The following is a 17,500-nucleotide window of genomic DNA, read 5'->3' as shown; positions in this document are numbered from 1 at the left end:
CCTTCTCAGACACGCATACCTTCTCTACCACCAAGACTGTACCCTCCGCACTCAAAGGTAAGGCTGTGTGTCTGTCTGACGGTGTGTGTCTGTCTGACGGTGCGTGTCTGTCTGACGGTGTGTGGGTTTCAGTCACAGGAGGCTGCTGATGGGAGGACGGCTCATAATAATGTCTGGAATGGAGTGAGTGGAATGATACATTTGAAGTAGGAAGTTTACATACACTTAGGTTGGAGTCATTAAAACTAGTTTTTCAACAACTCCACAAATTTCTTGTTAACAAACTATGGTTTTGGCAAGTCGGTTAGGACATCTACTTTGTGCATGACACAAGTAATTTTTCCAAAAATTGTTTACAGACAGATTATTTCACATATAATTCACTGTATCATAATTCCAGTGGGTCAGAAGTTTACATACACTAAGTTGACTGTGCCTTTAAACAGCTTGGAAAATTCCATAAAATGATGGCATGGCTTTAGACGCTTCTGATAGGCTAATTGACATCATTTGAGTCAATTGGAGGTGTACCTGTGGATGTATTTCAAGGCCTACCTTCAAACTCAGTGCCTCTTTGCTTGACATCATGGGAAAATCAAAAGAAATCCGCCAAGACCTCCGTAAAAAAAATTGTAGACCTCCACAAGTCTGGTTCATCCTTGGGAGCAATCAATAGTATGCAAGTATAAACACCATGGGACCACGCAGCTGTCATACCGCTCAGGAAGGAGACACGTTCTGTCTCCTAGAGATGAACGTACTTTGGTGCGAAAAGTGCAAATCAATCCCAGAACAACAGCAAAGGACCTTGTGAAGATGCTGGAGGAAACAGGTACAAAAGTATCTATATCCACAGTAAAACGAGTCCTATATCGACATAACCTGAAAGGCCGCTCAGCAAGGAAGAAGCCACTGCTCCTAAACCGCTATAAAAAAGCCAGACTACGGTTTGCAACTGCACATGGGAACAATGATTCTACTTTTTGGAGAAATGTCCTCTGGTCTGATGAAATAAAAATAAAACTGTTCGGCTATAATGACCATCGTTATGTTTGGAGGAAACAGGGGGATGCTTGCAAGCCGAAGAACACCATCCCAACCGTGAAGCACGGGGGTGACAGCATCATGTTGTGTAGGTGCTTTGCTGCAGGAGGGACTGGTGCACTTCACAAAATAGATGGCAAATTATGTGGATATATTGAATCAACATCTCAAGACATCAGTCAGGAAGTTAAAGCTTGGTCGTAAATGGGTCTTCCAAATGGACAATGACCCCAAGCATACTTCCAAAGTTGTGGCAAATTGGCTTAAGGACAACAAAGTCAAGGTATTGGAGTGGCCATCACAAAGCCCTGACCTCAATCCCATAGAAAGATTGTGGGCAGAACTGAAAAAGCGTGTGCGAGCAAGGAGGCCTACAAACCTGACTCAGTTACACCAGCTCTGTCAGGAGGAATGGGCCAAAATTTACCCAACTTATTGTGGGAAGCTTGTGGAAGGCTGCCCAAAACGTTTGACCCAAGTTCAACAATTTAAAGGCAATGGTATCAAATACTAATTGAGTGTTTGTAAACTTCTGACCCTGTAACACTCGTCGTAAGTGGTAGTTGAAGTGGACCAAGGCGCAGCGTGGTAAGTGTCCATGATTACTTTATTCATGAACACACTCAAACAAAATAACAAAAGCAAAAACACACAGTTCCGTCAGGTACAGACACTAAACAGAAAACAACCTCCCACAAACACAGGAAGAAAACAGGCTGCCTAAGTATGATTCCCAATCAGAGACAACGATAGACAGCTGCCTCTGATTGGGAACCACACTCGCCCAGAAACAAAGAAACAGAAAACATAGATTTTCCCACCCGAGTCACACCCTGACCTAACCAAACATAGAGAATAATAAGGATGTCTATGGTCAGGGCGTGACAGACCCACTGGGAATGTGATTAAATAAATAAAAGCCGAAATAAATAATTCTCTCCACTATTATTCTGACATTTCACATTCTTAAAATAAAGTGGAGATCCTAACTGACCTAAGACAAGGAATTTTTACTAGGATTAAATGTCAGGAATTGTGAAAAACGGAGTTTAAATATATTTGGCTAAGGTGTATTTAAACTTCCGACTTCAACTGTATATCAACCACATGGAAACCATGTGTTGGACGTGTTTGATACCATTCCATTTATTCCATTGCAACCACTACCATGAGTCATCCTCCCAAATCAAGGTGCCATCAGCCGCCTGTGGTTTCCATGTGTTTATGACATTGTTTGTGACAATGTGTCCTGTCTGCCTACAGCTCCCAGAGTGCACCAGCTGGAAGGGAATGTGTGTGAGGTCACCTGGGAGGCCATTCCACCAATGAGAGGCGACCGTGTCAACTACGTCCTGCAGGTGCTGGTTGGACGAGAGTCAGAGTACAAACAGGTAACACACACACACACACTCAGTTCATGTGAGGATAGATGTATATTTTACTATGATCTCATCTCCCAGCTCTCCTTATGAAGGATGTTTGGACTTTTAATTGAATCTGTCTGTAAGGGGAGGAGAAATAGATTTTGACTGCCGTTAAAATGTATTTAGTACAGCCTGTACACAGCCTGTACTCTCTCTCTCACACGCACGCACACCCACACACACACACAGACACAGCTGATTCATCAGGGTCGCAGGTAGCCTAGCTGGTTCGAATCCCCGAGCCAGCAAGGTGGAAAAATCTGCCGTTCTAGCCTTGAGCAAGGCAGTTAACCCCCAACAACAAGTGCTCCCCGGGCGCCGATGACGTGTCGATTAAGCCCCCTGCACCTCTCTGATGCACCTCTCTGATTCACCTCTCACATTTCAGTTGAATACATTCAGTTGTACAACTGACTAGCTATCCCGTTTCCCTTGTCTTCCATGTTCCCTTTCATGTACTGTGGTGACAGCAGAGGTAGGTGAAGGCTGTGGTAATGACTATTACAGCTCCGAGACCACTGACATTTAACAGTCTGCTGCCAATGGACCTTTATGGAAACTCAATATGGTTGTCAATATACACACACAATCACACTTGCCCTTTGGGCAGTCGAACAGCTCTTCAGGTGAATGAGTATTGAAATGCACATTCAAGAAAACACACGCAGACACACACATATCTGATGTGTTAGTGAAGAGTTTTGTGGTCCTTATCTCCAGTGAGGTTTTGTTCATTAATTAAGCGAGCAGTTGGAGGCAGGAGACGTGTGTGTGTGTGTGTGTGTGTGTGTGTGTGTGTGGGAGTGTGTGTGGTGAGTGTGTGTGAGTGTGAGGTGTGTGTGTGTGTGTGTGTGTGTGTGTGTGTGAGTGTGTCCTAAGTGGTTCTTGAGGTAGTTAAATCCCTTCTGTACAGAGGCAGTGTTAATAATGTTAACCAGAAAACAGCCTCTGTAGCCTCTTTCATGCACTGATTGGATTTCACTAATGTAGAATAGCAACAGGGGGACTGTTAAGAGCCAATACTAACACACACACACACACACACACACACACACACACACACACTCTGAGCATTAATCATGAATCAATTTGTTGTTGTTGATGAGGTCACAAAGTAGTTTCTAAATCAATGTTCTCCCTTTCGCTCTCTCTCTTCTCTCTCTCTCTCTCTCTCTCTCTCTCTCTCTCTCTCTCTCTCTCTCTCTCTCTCTCTCTCTCTCTCTCTTCTCTCTTTCTCTCTCTCTTTCTCTCTCTCTTTCTCTCTCTCTCTCTTCTCTCTCTCTTTCTCTCTATCTCTCTCTCTTTCGCTCTCTCGCTCTCAATCTCTCTCTCTTTCGCTCTCTCTCTCTTTCGCTCTCGCTCTCTCTCTTTCTCTCTCTCACTCTCTCTCTTTTTCTCTCTCTTTTTCTCTCTCTTGCTCTCTCTCCAGGTGTTTAAGGGAGAAGAGAGTGCCTTCCAAATCACCGGACTCCAAGGCAACACCGACTACCGTTTCCGTGTGTGCGCCTGCCGCCGTTGCCAGGATACCAACCAGGAACTCTGTGGCCCTCTAAGCCCCTCCTCCCTGTTCACCCTGCGTCGCCAGGAGCAACAGTGCCTGGGGGAGACAAGCGCCGTGGAGACTGTGAAAGGGGCGGGGATAATATCCAGCGATGAGCGCTTTGCGGCGGTTGTGGTGTGTGTGTTTGCCGGTGTCTCCATCCTCATGGCCTGTCTGCTACAATACTTCTTCATGAAGTGAGGGAATGAATCCGCAACAGGATAGAAAAGAGAAAACAAAGCGATAGCAAAAGAAAACGAGCATCTACGAAAGAATGGAAAGAAAACAAACACTTGAGAATCAGGTGCAGGATAGAAAGAGAAATAAAACGAGAGAGGAAACAGACTTCAAACGAAACAGACCTGAGCTTTACTTCAGTTATTCTACCGCGACGTTGTAGTCCACATATCTCTTTCCTCTTCTCTTTCTTCTCTTTCCCTCTCTCGCTCGCTCTCTCTGTTTCTCTTGTCATTGTTAGTTTGGTCTCTCTATCTTATGTAATGGATGTATTTGGAGGGAAGCTGTTCGTGACATAAACAAACAAACTGATAAGCAAGCATTAGCCAGCCAGGAGCCCAGCAAAGCTCCTCAATGACCTGCATGACATTATTTTGTATCTTTTTAAAACTAATAGACAAAGTGTATTTTTCTTTATATTTCTTTACGGTCAATTCCTTACTTTACTGTGTCTGTGTCCTATTTGCGCTGTTCGCTGCAGTCTTTCGTAGTTTTTTCGGTTACGCCATTTTGAAATGTAGTTCTAAAGCTTTAGCCATGTATCCATCAATATCTGTTACCTTGTCTATTATAGGCCAAATCATGCAATCTTTACGCACAGATGCACACATAGACACAGACACACAGAAACATACACACACAGGCACACATGCAGATGCACAGCGAGACAAACACACACACACACACACACACACACACATGCACAGAGAGACAGAAACACACACACTCAGATGCCTTCTCTTCTGTCTTCTTTATTCAGCTACCAAAGCGATGCCATTGTTAAAAAATGCTGCTATCCTGTTTCGTTATATCTAAGAAAGAATGGATTTAGTTACCTAATATATACAATCTATATCAAATATATCTATGATAGATCTACCTATCTATATCTGTAGGGGTGATGCTATGATGTAATATAAGAAGTGTAGAGGTCTGGATGACAGAGAGAAAGAGAAGGACGGATCCAGGTAGATGTTGCCTTTTAACCACAGATCTAGGACCAGCTTTCTCTCCCCTGAAGCTAACCTAAACCATTAGGAGTGGGAAATGCAAAGCTGACTTTAGATCAGTTTAGGAGCAAGGGTGTAAAACCAGGCTCCTGGAGGGCCACACACCTGGCCATATCTAGCCAATCAGCAACACCAGTTGATCAATTTAGTTTGAGGTTGATAATAACATGATGACACTTTGACCTGTGAGAACTGGTCCTGACACCTCTGGTCTAGGGCTAACCTGGTATATTCCACTGGGAGTGGTTTAGTGAATTATAATATGTATTCTAGGTGCTCATCTGCAGATCTGAGGTCAGTTCAGTAGCCAGTCCCCGTTGTCGAATGTAGAGGTTACTGAAGTAACCTTTTATCCAACCCCCCACCCCCACTCAACCCTCATACCTATTCATACCCTTCTTTTTTCTCTGCCCCTCTCTCTTTTTCTATCCCTCCGCCATTCTCAGTACGTCTCCCTTCCCTCCCACATTCCTAACCTCCCTCTCTCCATCTCTGTAGTTAATGCTGTAATCATCCCACTCTCTCTCTCTCTCTCTAAGCTGTGCGTCGCTCCTGCTCGTCAGTTAGCAGAGCCTGCTCCAACACCTTTGCCAAAGTCGACGGGAAAGTTACGCTACAATTTCTCTATTGGTTTCTATACCTTTATTTATATACAATAGAATATTTGCATACAGTACTTTACAAGCCAATTACAGTGCAATCTTTTCAGTTATTTATTGTTTAAAAAATTCAAATTAAGAGACAAATGTAAGTGTAGTTATAAATGCACTAATTAGTTTTTTCTCTCGTAGCATGTTATATTGTTATTATGATCATTTTTCTGTTTTTTTGTTTTTATTGGATGGATTATTTTAGATGTTTGATTTAAGGCCAGCATTTCGTACTCTCAGTAGCCAATTGCATATCTCTTTTATTCTCTTACAGTTGTTGGGAAAACCTGTAGTTGTTTCATTATTCAGTGCCGTTTTAACATGTTAACCAAATGTCTGCCCTTGTCCTGTCCTCTCTGACACACAGAACTGGCTCTTATCCATAACCACGTGACCATCACGTCATAACACCAATAATAATAGCTTTAGAATTGTTATGGATGTCACGGTTATGACCAGCCCGTGTGGTTTTCTGTACGCATTAAGAGATGTAGCAGACCGTTAGCCAGGTTGTATTGCTAAAGGTTTTCGAAAGCTGGAGCGAACACACAAAGTTTCTTCAGAAACGTTACCTTTTCTGATACCAAGGTTATGCTGGCATCTGTATTAGGATTTAAGCACAGGCGTGACGTAACGTACAACTCCGAGGGGGCACTGGTGGTTAAATAATGTACACTCTTAGAAAAAAAGGGTTCCAAAAGGGTTCTTCGGCTGTCCCCATAGGAGAACCCTTTTGGGTTCCACGTAGAACCCTCCAATGGGGACAGTCGAAGAACCCTTATATGCTGTAGGTAGCAGCTTTTTGTCCGGAGAGTTTATGAAGGTACACTGAAGGTTAAATAAGGTATGAAGGTACTCTTTAAGTTACTGTAACCGGTGCTTGAAGAGGACGGCAGAATGTGGTGGTACTGACCTTAATTCTACCGTTTGAGGAGGTATTCTATAAGAGTTGCCATTATTCAGACAGTATGACGAGACTTGAAGACTCAGGTTAGCTCCGCATGGCTAATGCCCTAGGCTTTAGTTCCAGGGGCTAACACAGTCTTGGGACGCCGTACAGTGCCCCCTCAGTGGGAAGGTGCGCGGTGTCTCGGGGAGTCAGAACAATAGTTGCCTTAATTTGTCGTTTATACTGCCTAATGTTATAGATTAAGACGTGTTTGATATCATATCTGTTTTGGATTCTTTCTGCCAAAGTCGAGGCTTGTTGTCATGCCATTTTACTTTGCGTGTGTGTGTGTGTGTGTGTGTGACACACACGTTCTTTTCAACGTTATCTACGTTCTAAAGGGTTCCTTGATGTTCCCTCTGTGACCACACAGCATTATTATTACTGTCACATGATTATCCTCTCAAAAAGGAAAGACTTGATCTGTGATTTACGCTTCTTTCATATTTTTATTTTTATGTTTATTTTTTTGGTGAAGCTAACTGTATTAAATGTTCCATTGTTAAATATACTACCCCTTTATTACGTTTTAACTCGCTGATTTCACACTGAAAAAGGTCAAAAGACTACAACAATCAAATCAGGATTTCAGTCAGACCGATGAGGATGATTATGATGAGGAATACTTTTCCAAGCTTGTCGTCGTATAAAGGGCCTTAGTGGTGATTTTGTGTCCAGTGTTTTTGCTTAGAATTGATAGTCAGTGCAGAGTTATTATACGTATAGAGATGTAGTATTGACGCTAAAATTAGTTAAGTACAACTAACTGAGATTATATGAAGCACTTTTAAAGCGGTAGACCCTTAGCCCACAGGATAACTATCTATCCTGTGAGAACCATGATGCTTTTCATCAGACAGCTTGTTGTTTTGATACCGGACAGACAGCTGCCCGCCGGCCACTCTGTTACATTGGCATTACTATGTCGTCTGACATTTTGACTACGTCATTGTTGTGACTGAGTCGTCTGGTATTGTTGGGTCATTTGGTGTTGCTGTGTCGTACAGCGTTACTATGTCATCTGACGTGACTTTGTCATGTTGTGTCCGTCTGACCTGTTCACCTGTCTCAGTTAGAAAGAAGACTGTTGATATGTCCTGTTGTGTTAAATCTCCCCCAAGCCTTTTACAGCCAAATCATTCCTAATGTTGTGTTAAATCTCCCCCAAGCCTTATACAGCCAAATCATTCCTAATGTTGTGTTAAATCTCCCCCAAGCCTTTTACAGCCAAATCATTCCTAATGTTGTGTTAAATCTCCCCCAAGCCTTTTACAGCCAAATCATTCCTAATGTTGTGTTAAATCTCCCCCAAGCCTTTTACAGCCAAATCATTCCTAATGTTGGGTTAAATCTCCCCCAAGCCTTATACAGCCAAATCATTCCTAATATTGTGTTAAATCTCCCCCAAGCCTTTTACAGCCAAATCATTCCTAATGTTGTGTTAAGTCTCCCCCAAGCCTTTTACAGCCAAATCATTCCTAATGTTGTGTTAAATCTCCCCCAAGCCTTTTACAGCCAAATCATTCCTAATGTTGTGTTAAATCTCCCCCAAGCCTTTTACAGCCAAATCATTCCTAATGTTGTGTTAAATCTCCCCCAAGGCTTTTACAGCCAAATGATTCCTAATGTTGTGTTAAATCTCCCCCAAGCCTTTTACAGCCAAGTAATTCCTCATGTCTAGGGACAGGAGTTTTCCCTGACCGTGTGAATTGACCAGGATGGTTAGGACACATGGTCACGAAATACTCATGTCCCAACTCCCTAGTAATGCCTAATGTTATAGGCTAAGGTTAGGATAATGGTAGGCCAATGTTAGGCCTGTGATATCACCAATAATATGTTGACCCAATGTTCCCTAAAGGTTTTTGGCTAATATTCTCTCAAGCTTTTGGCTAGTGTTTTTCCAGGGCTTGGCCCAGTGGCTACTTGTCTGTGTGAGCAGGGTACACCCTGTAAGATTTGTATTTAGGCAAATCTTTAGACCCTTCTGGTCCTGCTCATCTAGTGGGTCCTGAACAAAACAGATACTTCTGCCCAGCAATCCAGCAACTGTGCCTTCTGATTGGTTCCTTTTTTTAGTCTGATTAATAATAAAACAAATTGAAACCGAAAATACGGAATTTGAATATGAGAGATTAGAGATTGAATGGGTAACAGTCCCAGATTAATGTATGAAGACTTGTATGTATTAAACATTTTTTATTAGTCTGAAACAAAAACAAAACAACATATTTGTACCTCACACTTATCAAAACAAACATTCCAATGTTGTCATGGGCTACGATTTGAAAGAAAAAAAGAAAATCATACATTTCTACTACTTTGTATTGTAAATGTTAGACTATTTCATATGCATTATATAAAATAAACCGCCATATCAATTTTAATGTATAGATTTTGCAAATACTACCCTCTGTATGTAAGACCTAACTGTATCGGTAGCCTGTGTTATATAATATATTTATGCCCAATAAATGTTTAATTTTTTCTGACCTTGACTGAAATCTCTCGTTTTGTGTGTCATAGTTTGTTTGATTTCCTGTTCATTCAGTGGTTATATGATATGCTTTGTGGTGGTAGGTAAAAATAAAAATACATATAACTAGGCAAGTCAGTCAAGAACAAATTCTTATTTACGATGACAGACTACCCCAGATGACGCTGGGCCAATTGTTCACTGCCCTATGGGACAGTCACAGCCAGATGTGATGCAGCCTGGATTTGAACCAGGGACTGCAGTGACACCTCTTGCACTGAGTAGCAGCGCCTTAGACCGCTGCAAGGCAGTAGAACTGCTCTAGGGGCCCAGCACTGGGACTGACCTGGTGGCTCTCAATGTGCTTGCTTGTGTGCTGTGTGTGCATGGAGGAGTGTTTGTGATGATGAGATAGTCAGGCAGTCAGACTCAACAGGGGACTGGTATTTGTCACTATCGTCACAACACTCTCTGAATAAGAAATAAGTGAAGAACATTATAGATCATTTTAGTGTCCATTGTCCACAGGAAACCACAAATGTGTCCATTTCCCATCAGGGACATACACTGAGAGGTTGGAGCACCGAGTCAGCCACAGTACGGCACCCCTGGAGCAGTTTAGCTCAAAGGCACACTGATGTCTTCAATATTTGTTTGAATTCATGTCCCATGTAACGTCGATGTGAGTTCATACCTGACTGAGAGCTAGAGGAGATGTATCTGTAGAGAGATGTACCAGATATACACTCTTTATAGGAAACAATAAACAATGGACTCACTCCAACACCATTTTTCTCCCAATAAAAAAGGTTGGATGCTGTATCATGATAAATGTAACCAATAAAGAGTTAACTAGACAGGAATCCATATGGATTTGTCATTTGGCTCTGGTCACTGTAGTGCACAATATACAGTGCCTTCAGAAAGTATTCAGACCGCTTGACTTTTTCCACATTTTGTTACGTTACAGCCTTATTCTAAAATGGATTAAATAAATAGAAAATCCTTAGCCATCTACGCACAACACCCCATAATGACAAAGCGAAAACAGGTTTTTAGAAATGTTTGCTAATTTATTAAATATAAAAAACTGAAATATCTTATTTATATATGTATTAATACCCTTTGCTATGAGACTCAAAATTGAGCTCAGGTGCATCCTGTTTCCATTGATCATCATTGAGATGTTTCTACAAATTGTGTTAAATTCAATTGATTGGACATGATTTGGAAAGGCACACACCTGTCTATATAAGGTCCCACAGCAGACAGTGCATGTCAGAGCAAAAACCAAGCCATGAGGTCGAAGGAATTGTCCGTAGAGCTCTGAGACAGGATTGTGTCGAGGCACAGATCTGGGGAAGGGTACCAAAAACTCTCTACAACATTAAAGGTCGCCAACAACACAGTGGCCTCCATCATTCTTAAATGGAAGAAGTTTGGAACCACCAAGACTCTTCCTAGAGCTGGCCGCCCGGCGGAAGCCACTCCTTAGTAAAAGGCACATGACAGCCCTCTTGGAGATTGCCAAAAGTCACCTAAAGACTCTCAGACCATGAGAAACAAGATTTTCTGTCTAATGAAACCAATATTGAACTATTTGGCCTGAATGCCAAGTGTCACGTCTGGAGAAAACCTGGCACTGTCCCTAAGGTGAAGCATGGTGGTTGCAGCATCATGCTGTGGGGATGTTTTTCAGCAGCAGAGACTGGGAGACTAGTCAGGATAGAGGCAAAGATGAACAGAGCAAAGCACAGAGAGATCCTTGATGAAAACCTGCTCCAGAATGCTCAGGAGCTCAGACTGGGGAGAAGGTTCACCTTCCAACAGGACAACGACCCTAAGTACAATGCCAAGACAGCCCCCAAGCCATAAGACTTCTGAACTGGTAACCAATGGTTACCCAGACTATTTGCATTGTGTGCCCCCCCAACCCCTCTTTTATGCTGCTGCTGCTCTCTGTTTATCTTATATGCATAGTCACTTAACCATACATCCATGTACATACTACCTCAATTGGCCCGACCAACCAGTGCTCCTGCACATTGGCCAACTGGGCTATCTGCATTGTGTACCAGCTCCCGCCAACCCCTCTTTTACGCTACTGCTACTCTCTGTTTATCATATATGCATAGTTACTTTAACCATACCTACATGTACACTACCTCAATCAGCCTGACTAACTGGTGTCTGTATATAGCCTTGCTACTCTTATTTTCAAACGTATTTTTACTGTTTTATTTCTTTACTTACACACACACACACACACACACCTTTTGTTTCGCACTATTGGTTAGAGCCTGTAAGTAAGCATTTCACTGTAAGGTCTACACCTGTTGTATCCGGCGCACGTGACAAATAAACTTTGATTTGATTTGAAGACAACACAGAAGTGGTTTCGGGACAAGTCTCTGAATGTCCTTGAGTGGCCCAGCCAGAGCCTGGACTTGAACCTGATCGAACATCTCTGGAGACCTGAAAATAGCTGTGCAGCAACGTTCCCCATCCAACCTGACAGAGCTTGAGAGGATCTGCAGAGAAGAATGGGAGAAACTCCCCAAATACAGGTGTGCCAAGCTTGTAGCGTCATACCCAAGAAGACTCGAGGTTGTAATCACTGCCAAAGATGCTTAAACAAAGTACTGAGTAAAGGGTCTGAATAGTTATGTAAATGTGATAATTCAGTTATTTATATAATAAATTAGCTAACATTTCTTAAAAACATTTTTTGCTTTGTCATTATGGGGTATTGTGTGTAGATTGAAGAGGGAAAAAAATAACAATTAAATCAATTTTAGGATAATGCAGTAACCTAACAAAATGTGGAAAAAGTCAAGGGGTCTGAATACTTTCTGAAGGCACTTTAGGGAATAAAGTATCATTTGAGGTACAGCCAGACATAAATCACATCTATAATCCAGCCGACGCTGTGAAAAAATGCAACCATCACATTCAGTTTTAGGGCGAATCTCCTATTTAATGGCCACTATAACCCTGACTGAACTGTGTGTGTCTGGAGAAGAGACCAGCGGAGAGGAGAGATGCACAAAAGCACATGCAGCCTCTTCTTCGACACACTGATTTGTGCAGGAACATTGCCATCGATCCTCTCTCACTCTCTTTGTCTTTCTATCTCTCTTTACCCTTCTCTCTCAGCCTTCCTCTCACGTTCTGTCTCTCTCTGTCTCTCCCTCTCTCGTTCCCCTCCGTGTCTCAGTGTGTGTTTGTTTGAGTGTGTGTGCACGTGCCTGTGTCCAGCAATAGCTTGTGATTTACTCCCCAGCGGCCTCGATAGCATCTCACTGGATAACAGGAGGGATTCAATCACAGAGAAAAATCTCCCTCCTGTCTCTGAGACACACACACTGCATCTCACAAGTGATGCAGAGTAACTCATTGACTCTTTCTATATCTATCATTTCTGAATCAATCTTTTCTCAAGTGCTCTCTTACTTCCAAGTTCCTCTATCTCTGACTCATTCTTACCTCATTCATACATTTCCCTGCTCCTCATATTCTATGTGCCACCATAACTGTCTTTCTCACTTTCCTTCTTCCTCTTTCCATCCCTCGTTTCTCTCTCAGACCTCTTTCTTTCCCTCTCTCCTCCTGTCCTCACTCTGACTTATAGGACTTTTTGATCAGGCAACTCAGAAAGCCTCAGATGTGACAGAAGGGTCCTTTGAACATAACTTGAAGATGGTTGTCACTTGTTACCACAGCCACAATGTCAAAATTGTCTGTCGTAAAATTCATGAACACAAAAATTTACTTTTCAGTCTTAAATTAAGGTTATGGTTAGGCATAAGGTTAGCAGTGTGGTAAAGGTTAGAGTTATGCTTCAAATTCGATTTTAAGAAGAGAAATTGTAGAAATAGGCGGGGTGTAGCCATAATTATGACTTTGTGGCTGTGGGAACTAGTGACGACCCTTGAGGATGGGTGGCTTTGAGGCTGCCTGACTTAAAGGGACTGAGACGAGAGCAAAGCAGAGGAGGTGAAAGAAGAGAGGAGGAGAAGACGGGGGAGAGGTGAGGACGACATCTGTGTGTTTGTAGGCTACCCGTGTGTGCACTTCTCAGTCATGACGGAATTAAACTGCTTATGTCTGAAATAAAAAAATGACACGTGAACAATGTTGAATCATTTTTATCTCCCGGAATGAGACCAAGTTGGCAACCTGATGATATGGATCAATATTAAAATACATACAGTGTTTTCTTCCATTATAGTTTGTACAGGCATAGTACAGATTATTATAGCGGTACAAACATTGATACATAGTTAAGCGTTACATTAATTTGGGCTTAAGTGCCATGTCTGTAGTTACAATTCCACGTTTTAAGTCTTTTTTCAGGCTATGTTTGTAGTTCATATTTGCAGATTGTTTCTGCAGTCCTTACTTGTAGTCTTTATGTCCATATTCAGCCTGGTCTCATAGGCTAGACGTAACATTGTAAATGAAAATCTGGGACACTCAAATTAGTATGATATGTTAAGTTTTGTATGGTTTCATAAGACAGATAGTTACTCAAGATAAAAATTAAATACAGTGCATTCAGAAAATATTCAGTTCCCTTGACTTTTTCCCCCAAAAACGTCACTCCTCAGTAAAAGGCACATGACAGCCCGCTTGGAGTTTGCCAAAAGGCACCTAAAGGACTCTCAGACCATGAGAAAAAAGATTCTCTGGTCTGATGAAACCAAGATTGAACTATTTGGCCTGAATGCCAAGAATCACATCTGGAGGACATACTGAGCAAATGGTACTGAGTACTGAGTACTGAGTAAAGGGTCTGAATACTTATGGAAATGTGATATTTCGTTTTTTATTTGTAATAAATGAACAAACCTTTCTAAAAAACTGCTTTTGCTTTGTCATTGTGGGGTATTGTGTGTAGATTGATAATGAAAAAAAATGTAATCTATTTTAGAATAAGGCTGTAATGTAACTAAATATGGAAAAAGTCAAAAGGTCGGAATACTTTCCAAATACACTGTAGGATGATGGGTAGCTGTATAATGCACATGTCTAGTAACCCAAAGGTTGCAAGTTCAAATCTCATGATGGACAACTTTAGCACATTAGCAACTTTTCTACTACTTTTTAGGTACTATGCAACTACTTAGCATTTTAGCCAACCCTTCTCCTAAGCCTAACCTTAACCCTTTTAGCTAACCCTTCCCCTAACCTTAACCTTTTAACCTAACTCCTAAACGTAACCCTAACCTTAACCCCTAGCCTAGCTAACATTAGCCACCTAGCTACAATTCGTTACGTATCATATGTTTTGCAAATTCGTAACATATTGTACGTGTTGCAGATTCGTAACATATTGTACATTTAGCAAATGTGTAACATATAATACGAATTCTAATTCATAACATATCATATGAAATGGATGATGGAAATCCACAAATTAATACATACCATATGAAACGTAACATATTATACTAAATGGAGTGTCTCGGATTTATGTACAGAATAATATGCAATGCTCTGAGTCCTGGTTGCCATATCAGAATGCTGGAGTCCAAGGCAGTGGCTGCTTTGTAAGTACTTATAGGATAAGCCAAGACTAAAACCAATCAGTTTGAACCGTTACTAAGCTGGTATTTACAGAGTAAGGCTGGCGGTATAATTAGCCTACTGTACATGCTATCATAGCAAAACACTGTTACCTATATCTACACACACAGACACACACACCAACACACACAGTCACCCACCATAAACACACACACACACACACACCCCAACACACGACGTCACTCACCATAAATACACATACCCCAACACACCCAATCACTCATCATAAACAAACACACACACAGAACTTCAGTCCCTCTCTCTCTCTCAGGGTACAGAGAAGTGCATCACGGTCTACAGTGCTTTTCTTTGTCATCCAGAATACAATTCACATATCAATTAAGGCAAGCGTAATAAAGATTTTGGTTTGTGTGCGCGTGTGTTGCATGTGTGATTTGTAGAAAATGCATACGTGTCCGTTTCAAGAGCTGTTTAATAGTTTTTGTTGCTAATAGTATGCTTCTTTTTGGGTGACAGAAACGCCTTGTTTTATAAATATTTTATAAAAAATCTTGTCAAACGCCTTTGTCTGTCTTTGCCGGGCGAGTTGTGACATCAAAGCAACAGTCTTAATCAGAGTCCTTGAGGCAAATTCAATTAAAATGTTCAACGCAAGGCCAGGGCGGACTGACCAAATTTCAATCAATAATCAACGTCCATGGACGTTATGTGTAAGCCGGTGCTCACTTGGATAAGGACCAATTCATCCTTGATGGTCTATAATGGTGCCTGTTTGAATTTGATCAACCAGGGAAAGCAGTGGTCACTGATGAGAAACACACAAGAAGAGGTTGATCACAACAACTACATATCAAAATCAGAGAAGTATATATCTAGCGCCCATTCACCCTCCAAACTGGCTACAGTCACAGGCTAACAGTGGACTCTGTCCAGGCAGGTGAACTCTCTCCTTTGACAGTGCTTGCTGTTCTCCCTCTAGGTGGTTGAGTCTCCTGTAGACCAAACAGTTGGGCAGCAGCTGACCGGTACTTCCTAGACATGGTGTTATAGAGGACAGGGTTGATGGCAGCCGAGAGATAGAAGAGGACAGTGGAAACAAGGGAGCAGTACTGGGTGAAGAGAGACCAGAGAGGAGAGGAGCCCTCGGAGGAATGGGACATAAGGTAACGATGCAAGTGGAAAGGCAGCCAGCACAGGACGAAGGCAAAGACCACTACAGCTGGAGAGAGAGAGGGGGAGAGGGGAGACAGATAATACATGTTTGTAACATTGGATTTCTCCTTTTATGCTAATAATAATAGAGAGGGGGGGGGAGTGGGAAGGGGGAATTGAGGGAGGAGGGGAAGCACATAAAATGTATTCCAACCATAAAACATTAAATGCAAATATCAGTAATCAGTTTTTCAGAGAGAGAAATAGGAGAGAGGGGTATGAGGGGGAAACTATAGTTATGCCTAATTAAATGACTTTGGTAAAGCTTTACACGACTGGCTGTTATCATGGTTATTAGGTTACTGTGCTGACTGTATAAACGTATACACAGCCTATGTCTACATTTTCTGCATAATCCTTGTCTTGTTACAATGTTTGATTAATTTAATGCGTATCAGAACCAAGATTTTTCCTTTTTTAAATGTCCTCAATTCTGTGCCTTTTTTAAATATTAGAAACATCCATATCTCAATTATGCCGTGCTTAAAACATAGTTTTGAATATGAGCAACATGTATTGCACCCTACCTAACATCTTGACGGTCTGTCTGTTGCTCTTGTCCCTGTGTGCTACGTTGGCTCCAATATTGTTCTCTCTCCGTCTCTTCCACAACCTTCGTCCAATCAAACTGTACACCACAGTCAAACAAAACACCGGCAGGAAGAAAAACACAGAGCTAACCAACGCCATGGCGGCTAGAAGCCCAGACTCAACCGCGTACTGGGTGGGTTTACACTCGCTAGTGTCTATCTCTGTCTGTCCTTCCGCCCCACCAGCAGTCACAGAGTTTCCCGCCGCTGGGCGAGTCTCGTGCTCCACTCCCACCAGAACGAAGACAGGTCCCGCGCTCAACAGCGACACGAGCCAGAGAAAGAGGATGAGCGCACGGACGCGTCGCTTGGTGACCAGGCGTTTGGCGCGAAGTGGGAAGCAGATGGCCAGGTACCTCTCCACGGACAGAGCGGTTATATTCAAAATGGTTGAATAAGTACAGCACTCACTAACGAACTGAAACAGCTTACAGAATGTATCTCCAAATATCCATGGCCTGTACTTCCATAACCGGTACACATCAGGGGGCATACAGAGGAATATCAACAAGTCTGAGACAGCCATGCTACATAAGTAGAGGTTAGTGGTTGTTCTCATGTCTCTGTACTTAGACACGACCAGTATAGTCATTACATTCCCGGTCAGTCCCGCCAGGAACAGGAGAGTACAGGTGATGGTGATTCCCATTAGAACGGGGATGGGGAAGAGGTTTTCGGGGGGCACGGGACCCCGGTAGCTCCCGTTAAAGTAGTAGTTCCAGTAGTTATCCTCCCAGCTGCAGTTAACGGGAGAGAGACAGTCAGTTCGGTTGGGCCAGGAGCGCATGCTGCCAGCGGGTCATTCACTCTGCTGGAGG

General features: G+C 42.3%; 3 protein-coding genes across 3 annotated transcripts in view; 2 read left to right on the top strand and 1 right to left on the bottom strand.

Moving 5' to 3' along the window:
* Positions 1–9,346, top strand: part of LOC106591582 (fibronectin type III domain-containing protein 3B) — a 257,995-nt gene extending 248,649 nt beyond the window's left edge. The window contains exons 25-27 of the mRNA XM_045698964.2: positions 1–57; positions 2,308–2,435; positions 3,898–9,346. The exon at positions 1–57 is cut by the window's left edge and continues 110 nt beyond it. Of these exons, the coding sequence (XP_045554920.1) occupies positions 1–57; positions 2,308–2,435; positions 3,898–4,209 (497 nt within the window). The 3' untranslated portion in view covers positions 4,210–9,346. The remainder of the gene's footprint in view (positions 58–2,307; positions 2,436–3,897) is intronic.
* Positions 9,347–13,465: 4,119 nt separating this feature from the next.
* Positions 13,466–17,500, bottom strand: part of LOC106575425 (growth hormone secretagogue receptor type 1) — a 4,052-nt gene continuing 17 nt past the window's right edge. Inside the window, exons 1-2 of the mRNA XM_014151925.3 lie at positions 16,620–17,500; positions 13,466–16,099 (exon numbers count right to left, since the gene is read on the bottom strand). The exon at positions 16,620–17,500 is cut by the window's right edge and continues 17 nt beyond it. Coding sequence (XP_014007400.1) covers positions 15,786–16,099; positions 16,620–17,469 — 1,164 coding nt within the window. The 5' untranslated portion in view covers positions 17,470–17,500 and the 3' untranslated portion in view covers positions 13,466–15,785. The remainder of the gene's footprint in view (positions 16,100–16,619) is intronic.
* The window catches only part of LOC106575434 (phospholipase D1), a 39,573-nt gene continuing 39,277 nt past the window's right edge, over positions 17,205–17,500 (top strand). Inside the window, exon 1 of the mRNA XM_082963487.1 lies at positions 17,205–17,223. The gene's annotated coding sequence lies outside the window, so the exon portion shown is untranslated. The remainder of the gene's footprint in view (positions 17,224–17,500) is intronic.

Source organism: Salmo salar, chromosome 17 (genome assembly GCF_965601325.2).
Source record: "Salmo salar chromosome 17, fSalSal1, whole genome shotgun sequence".
Lineage (NCBI taxonomy): Eukaryota > Metazoa > Chordata > Actinopteri > Salmoniformes > Salmonidae > Salmo > Salmo salar.
The sequence above is the reverse complement of the archived record's forward strand: the minus strand, read 5'-3'. Positions and strand labels throughout refer to the sequence as shown.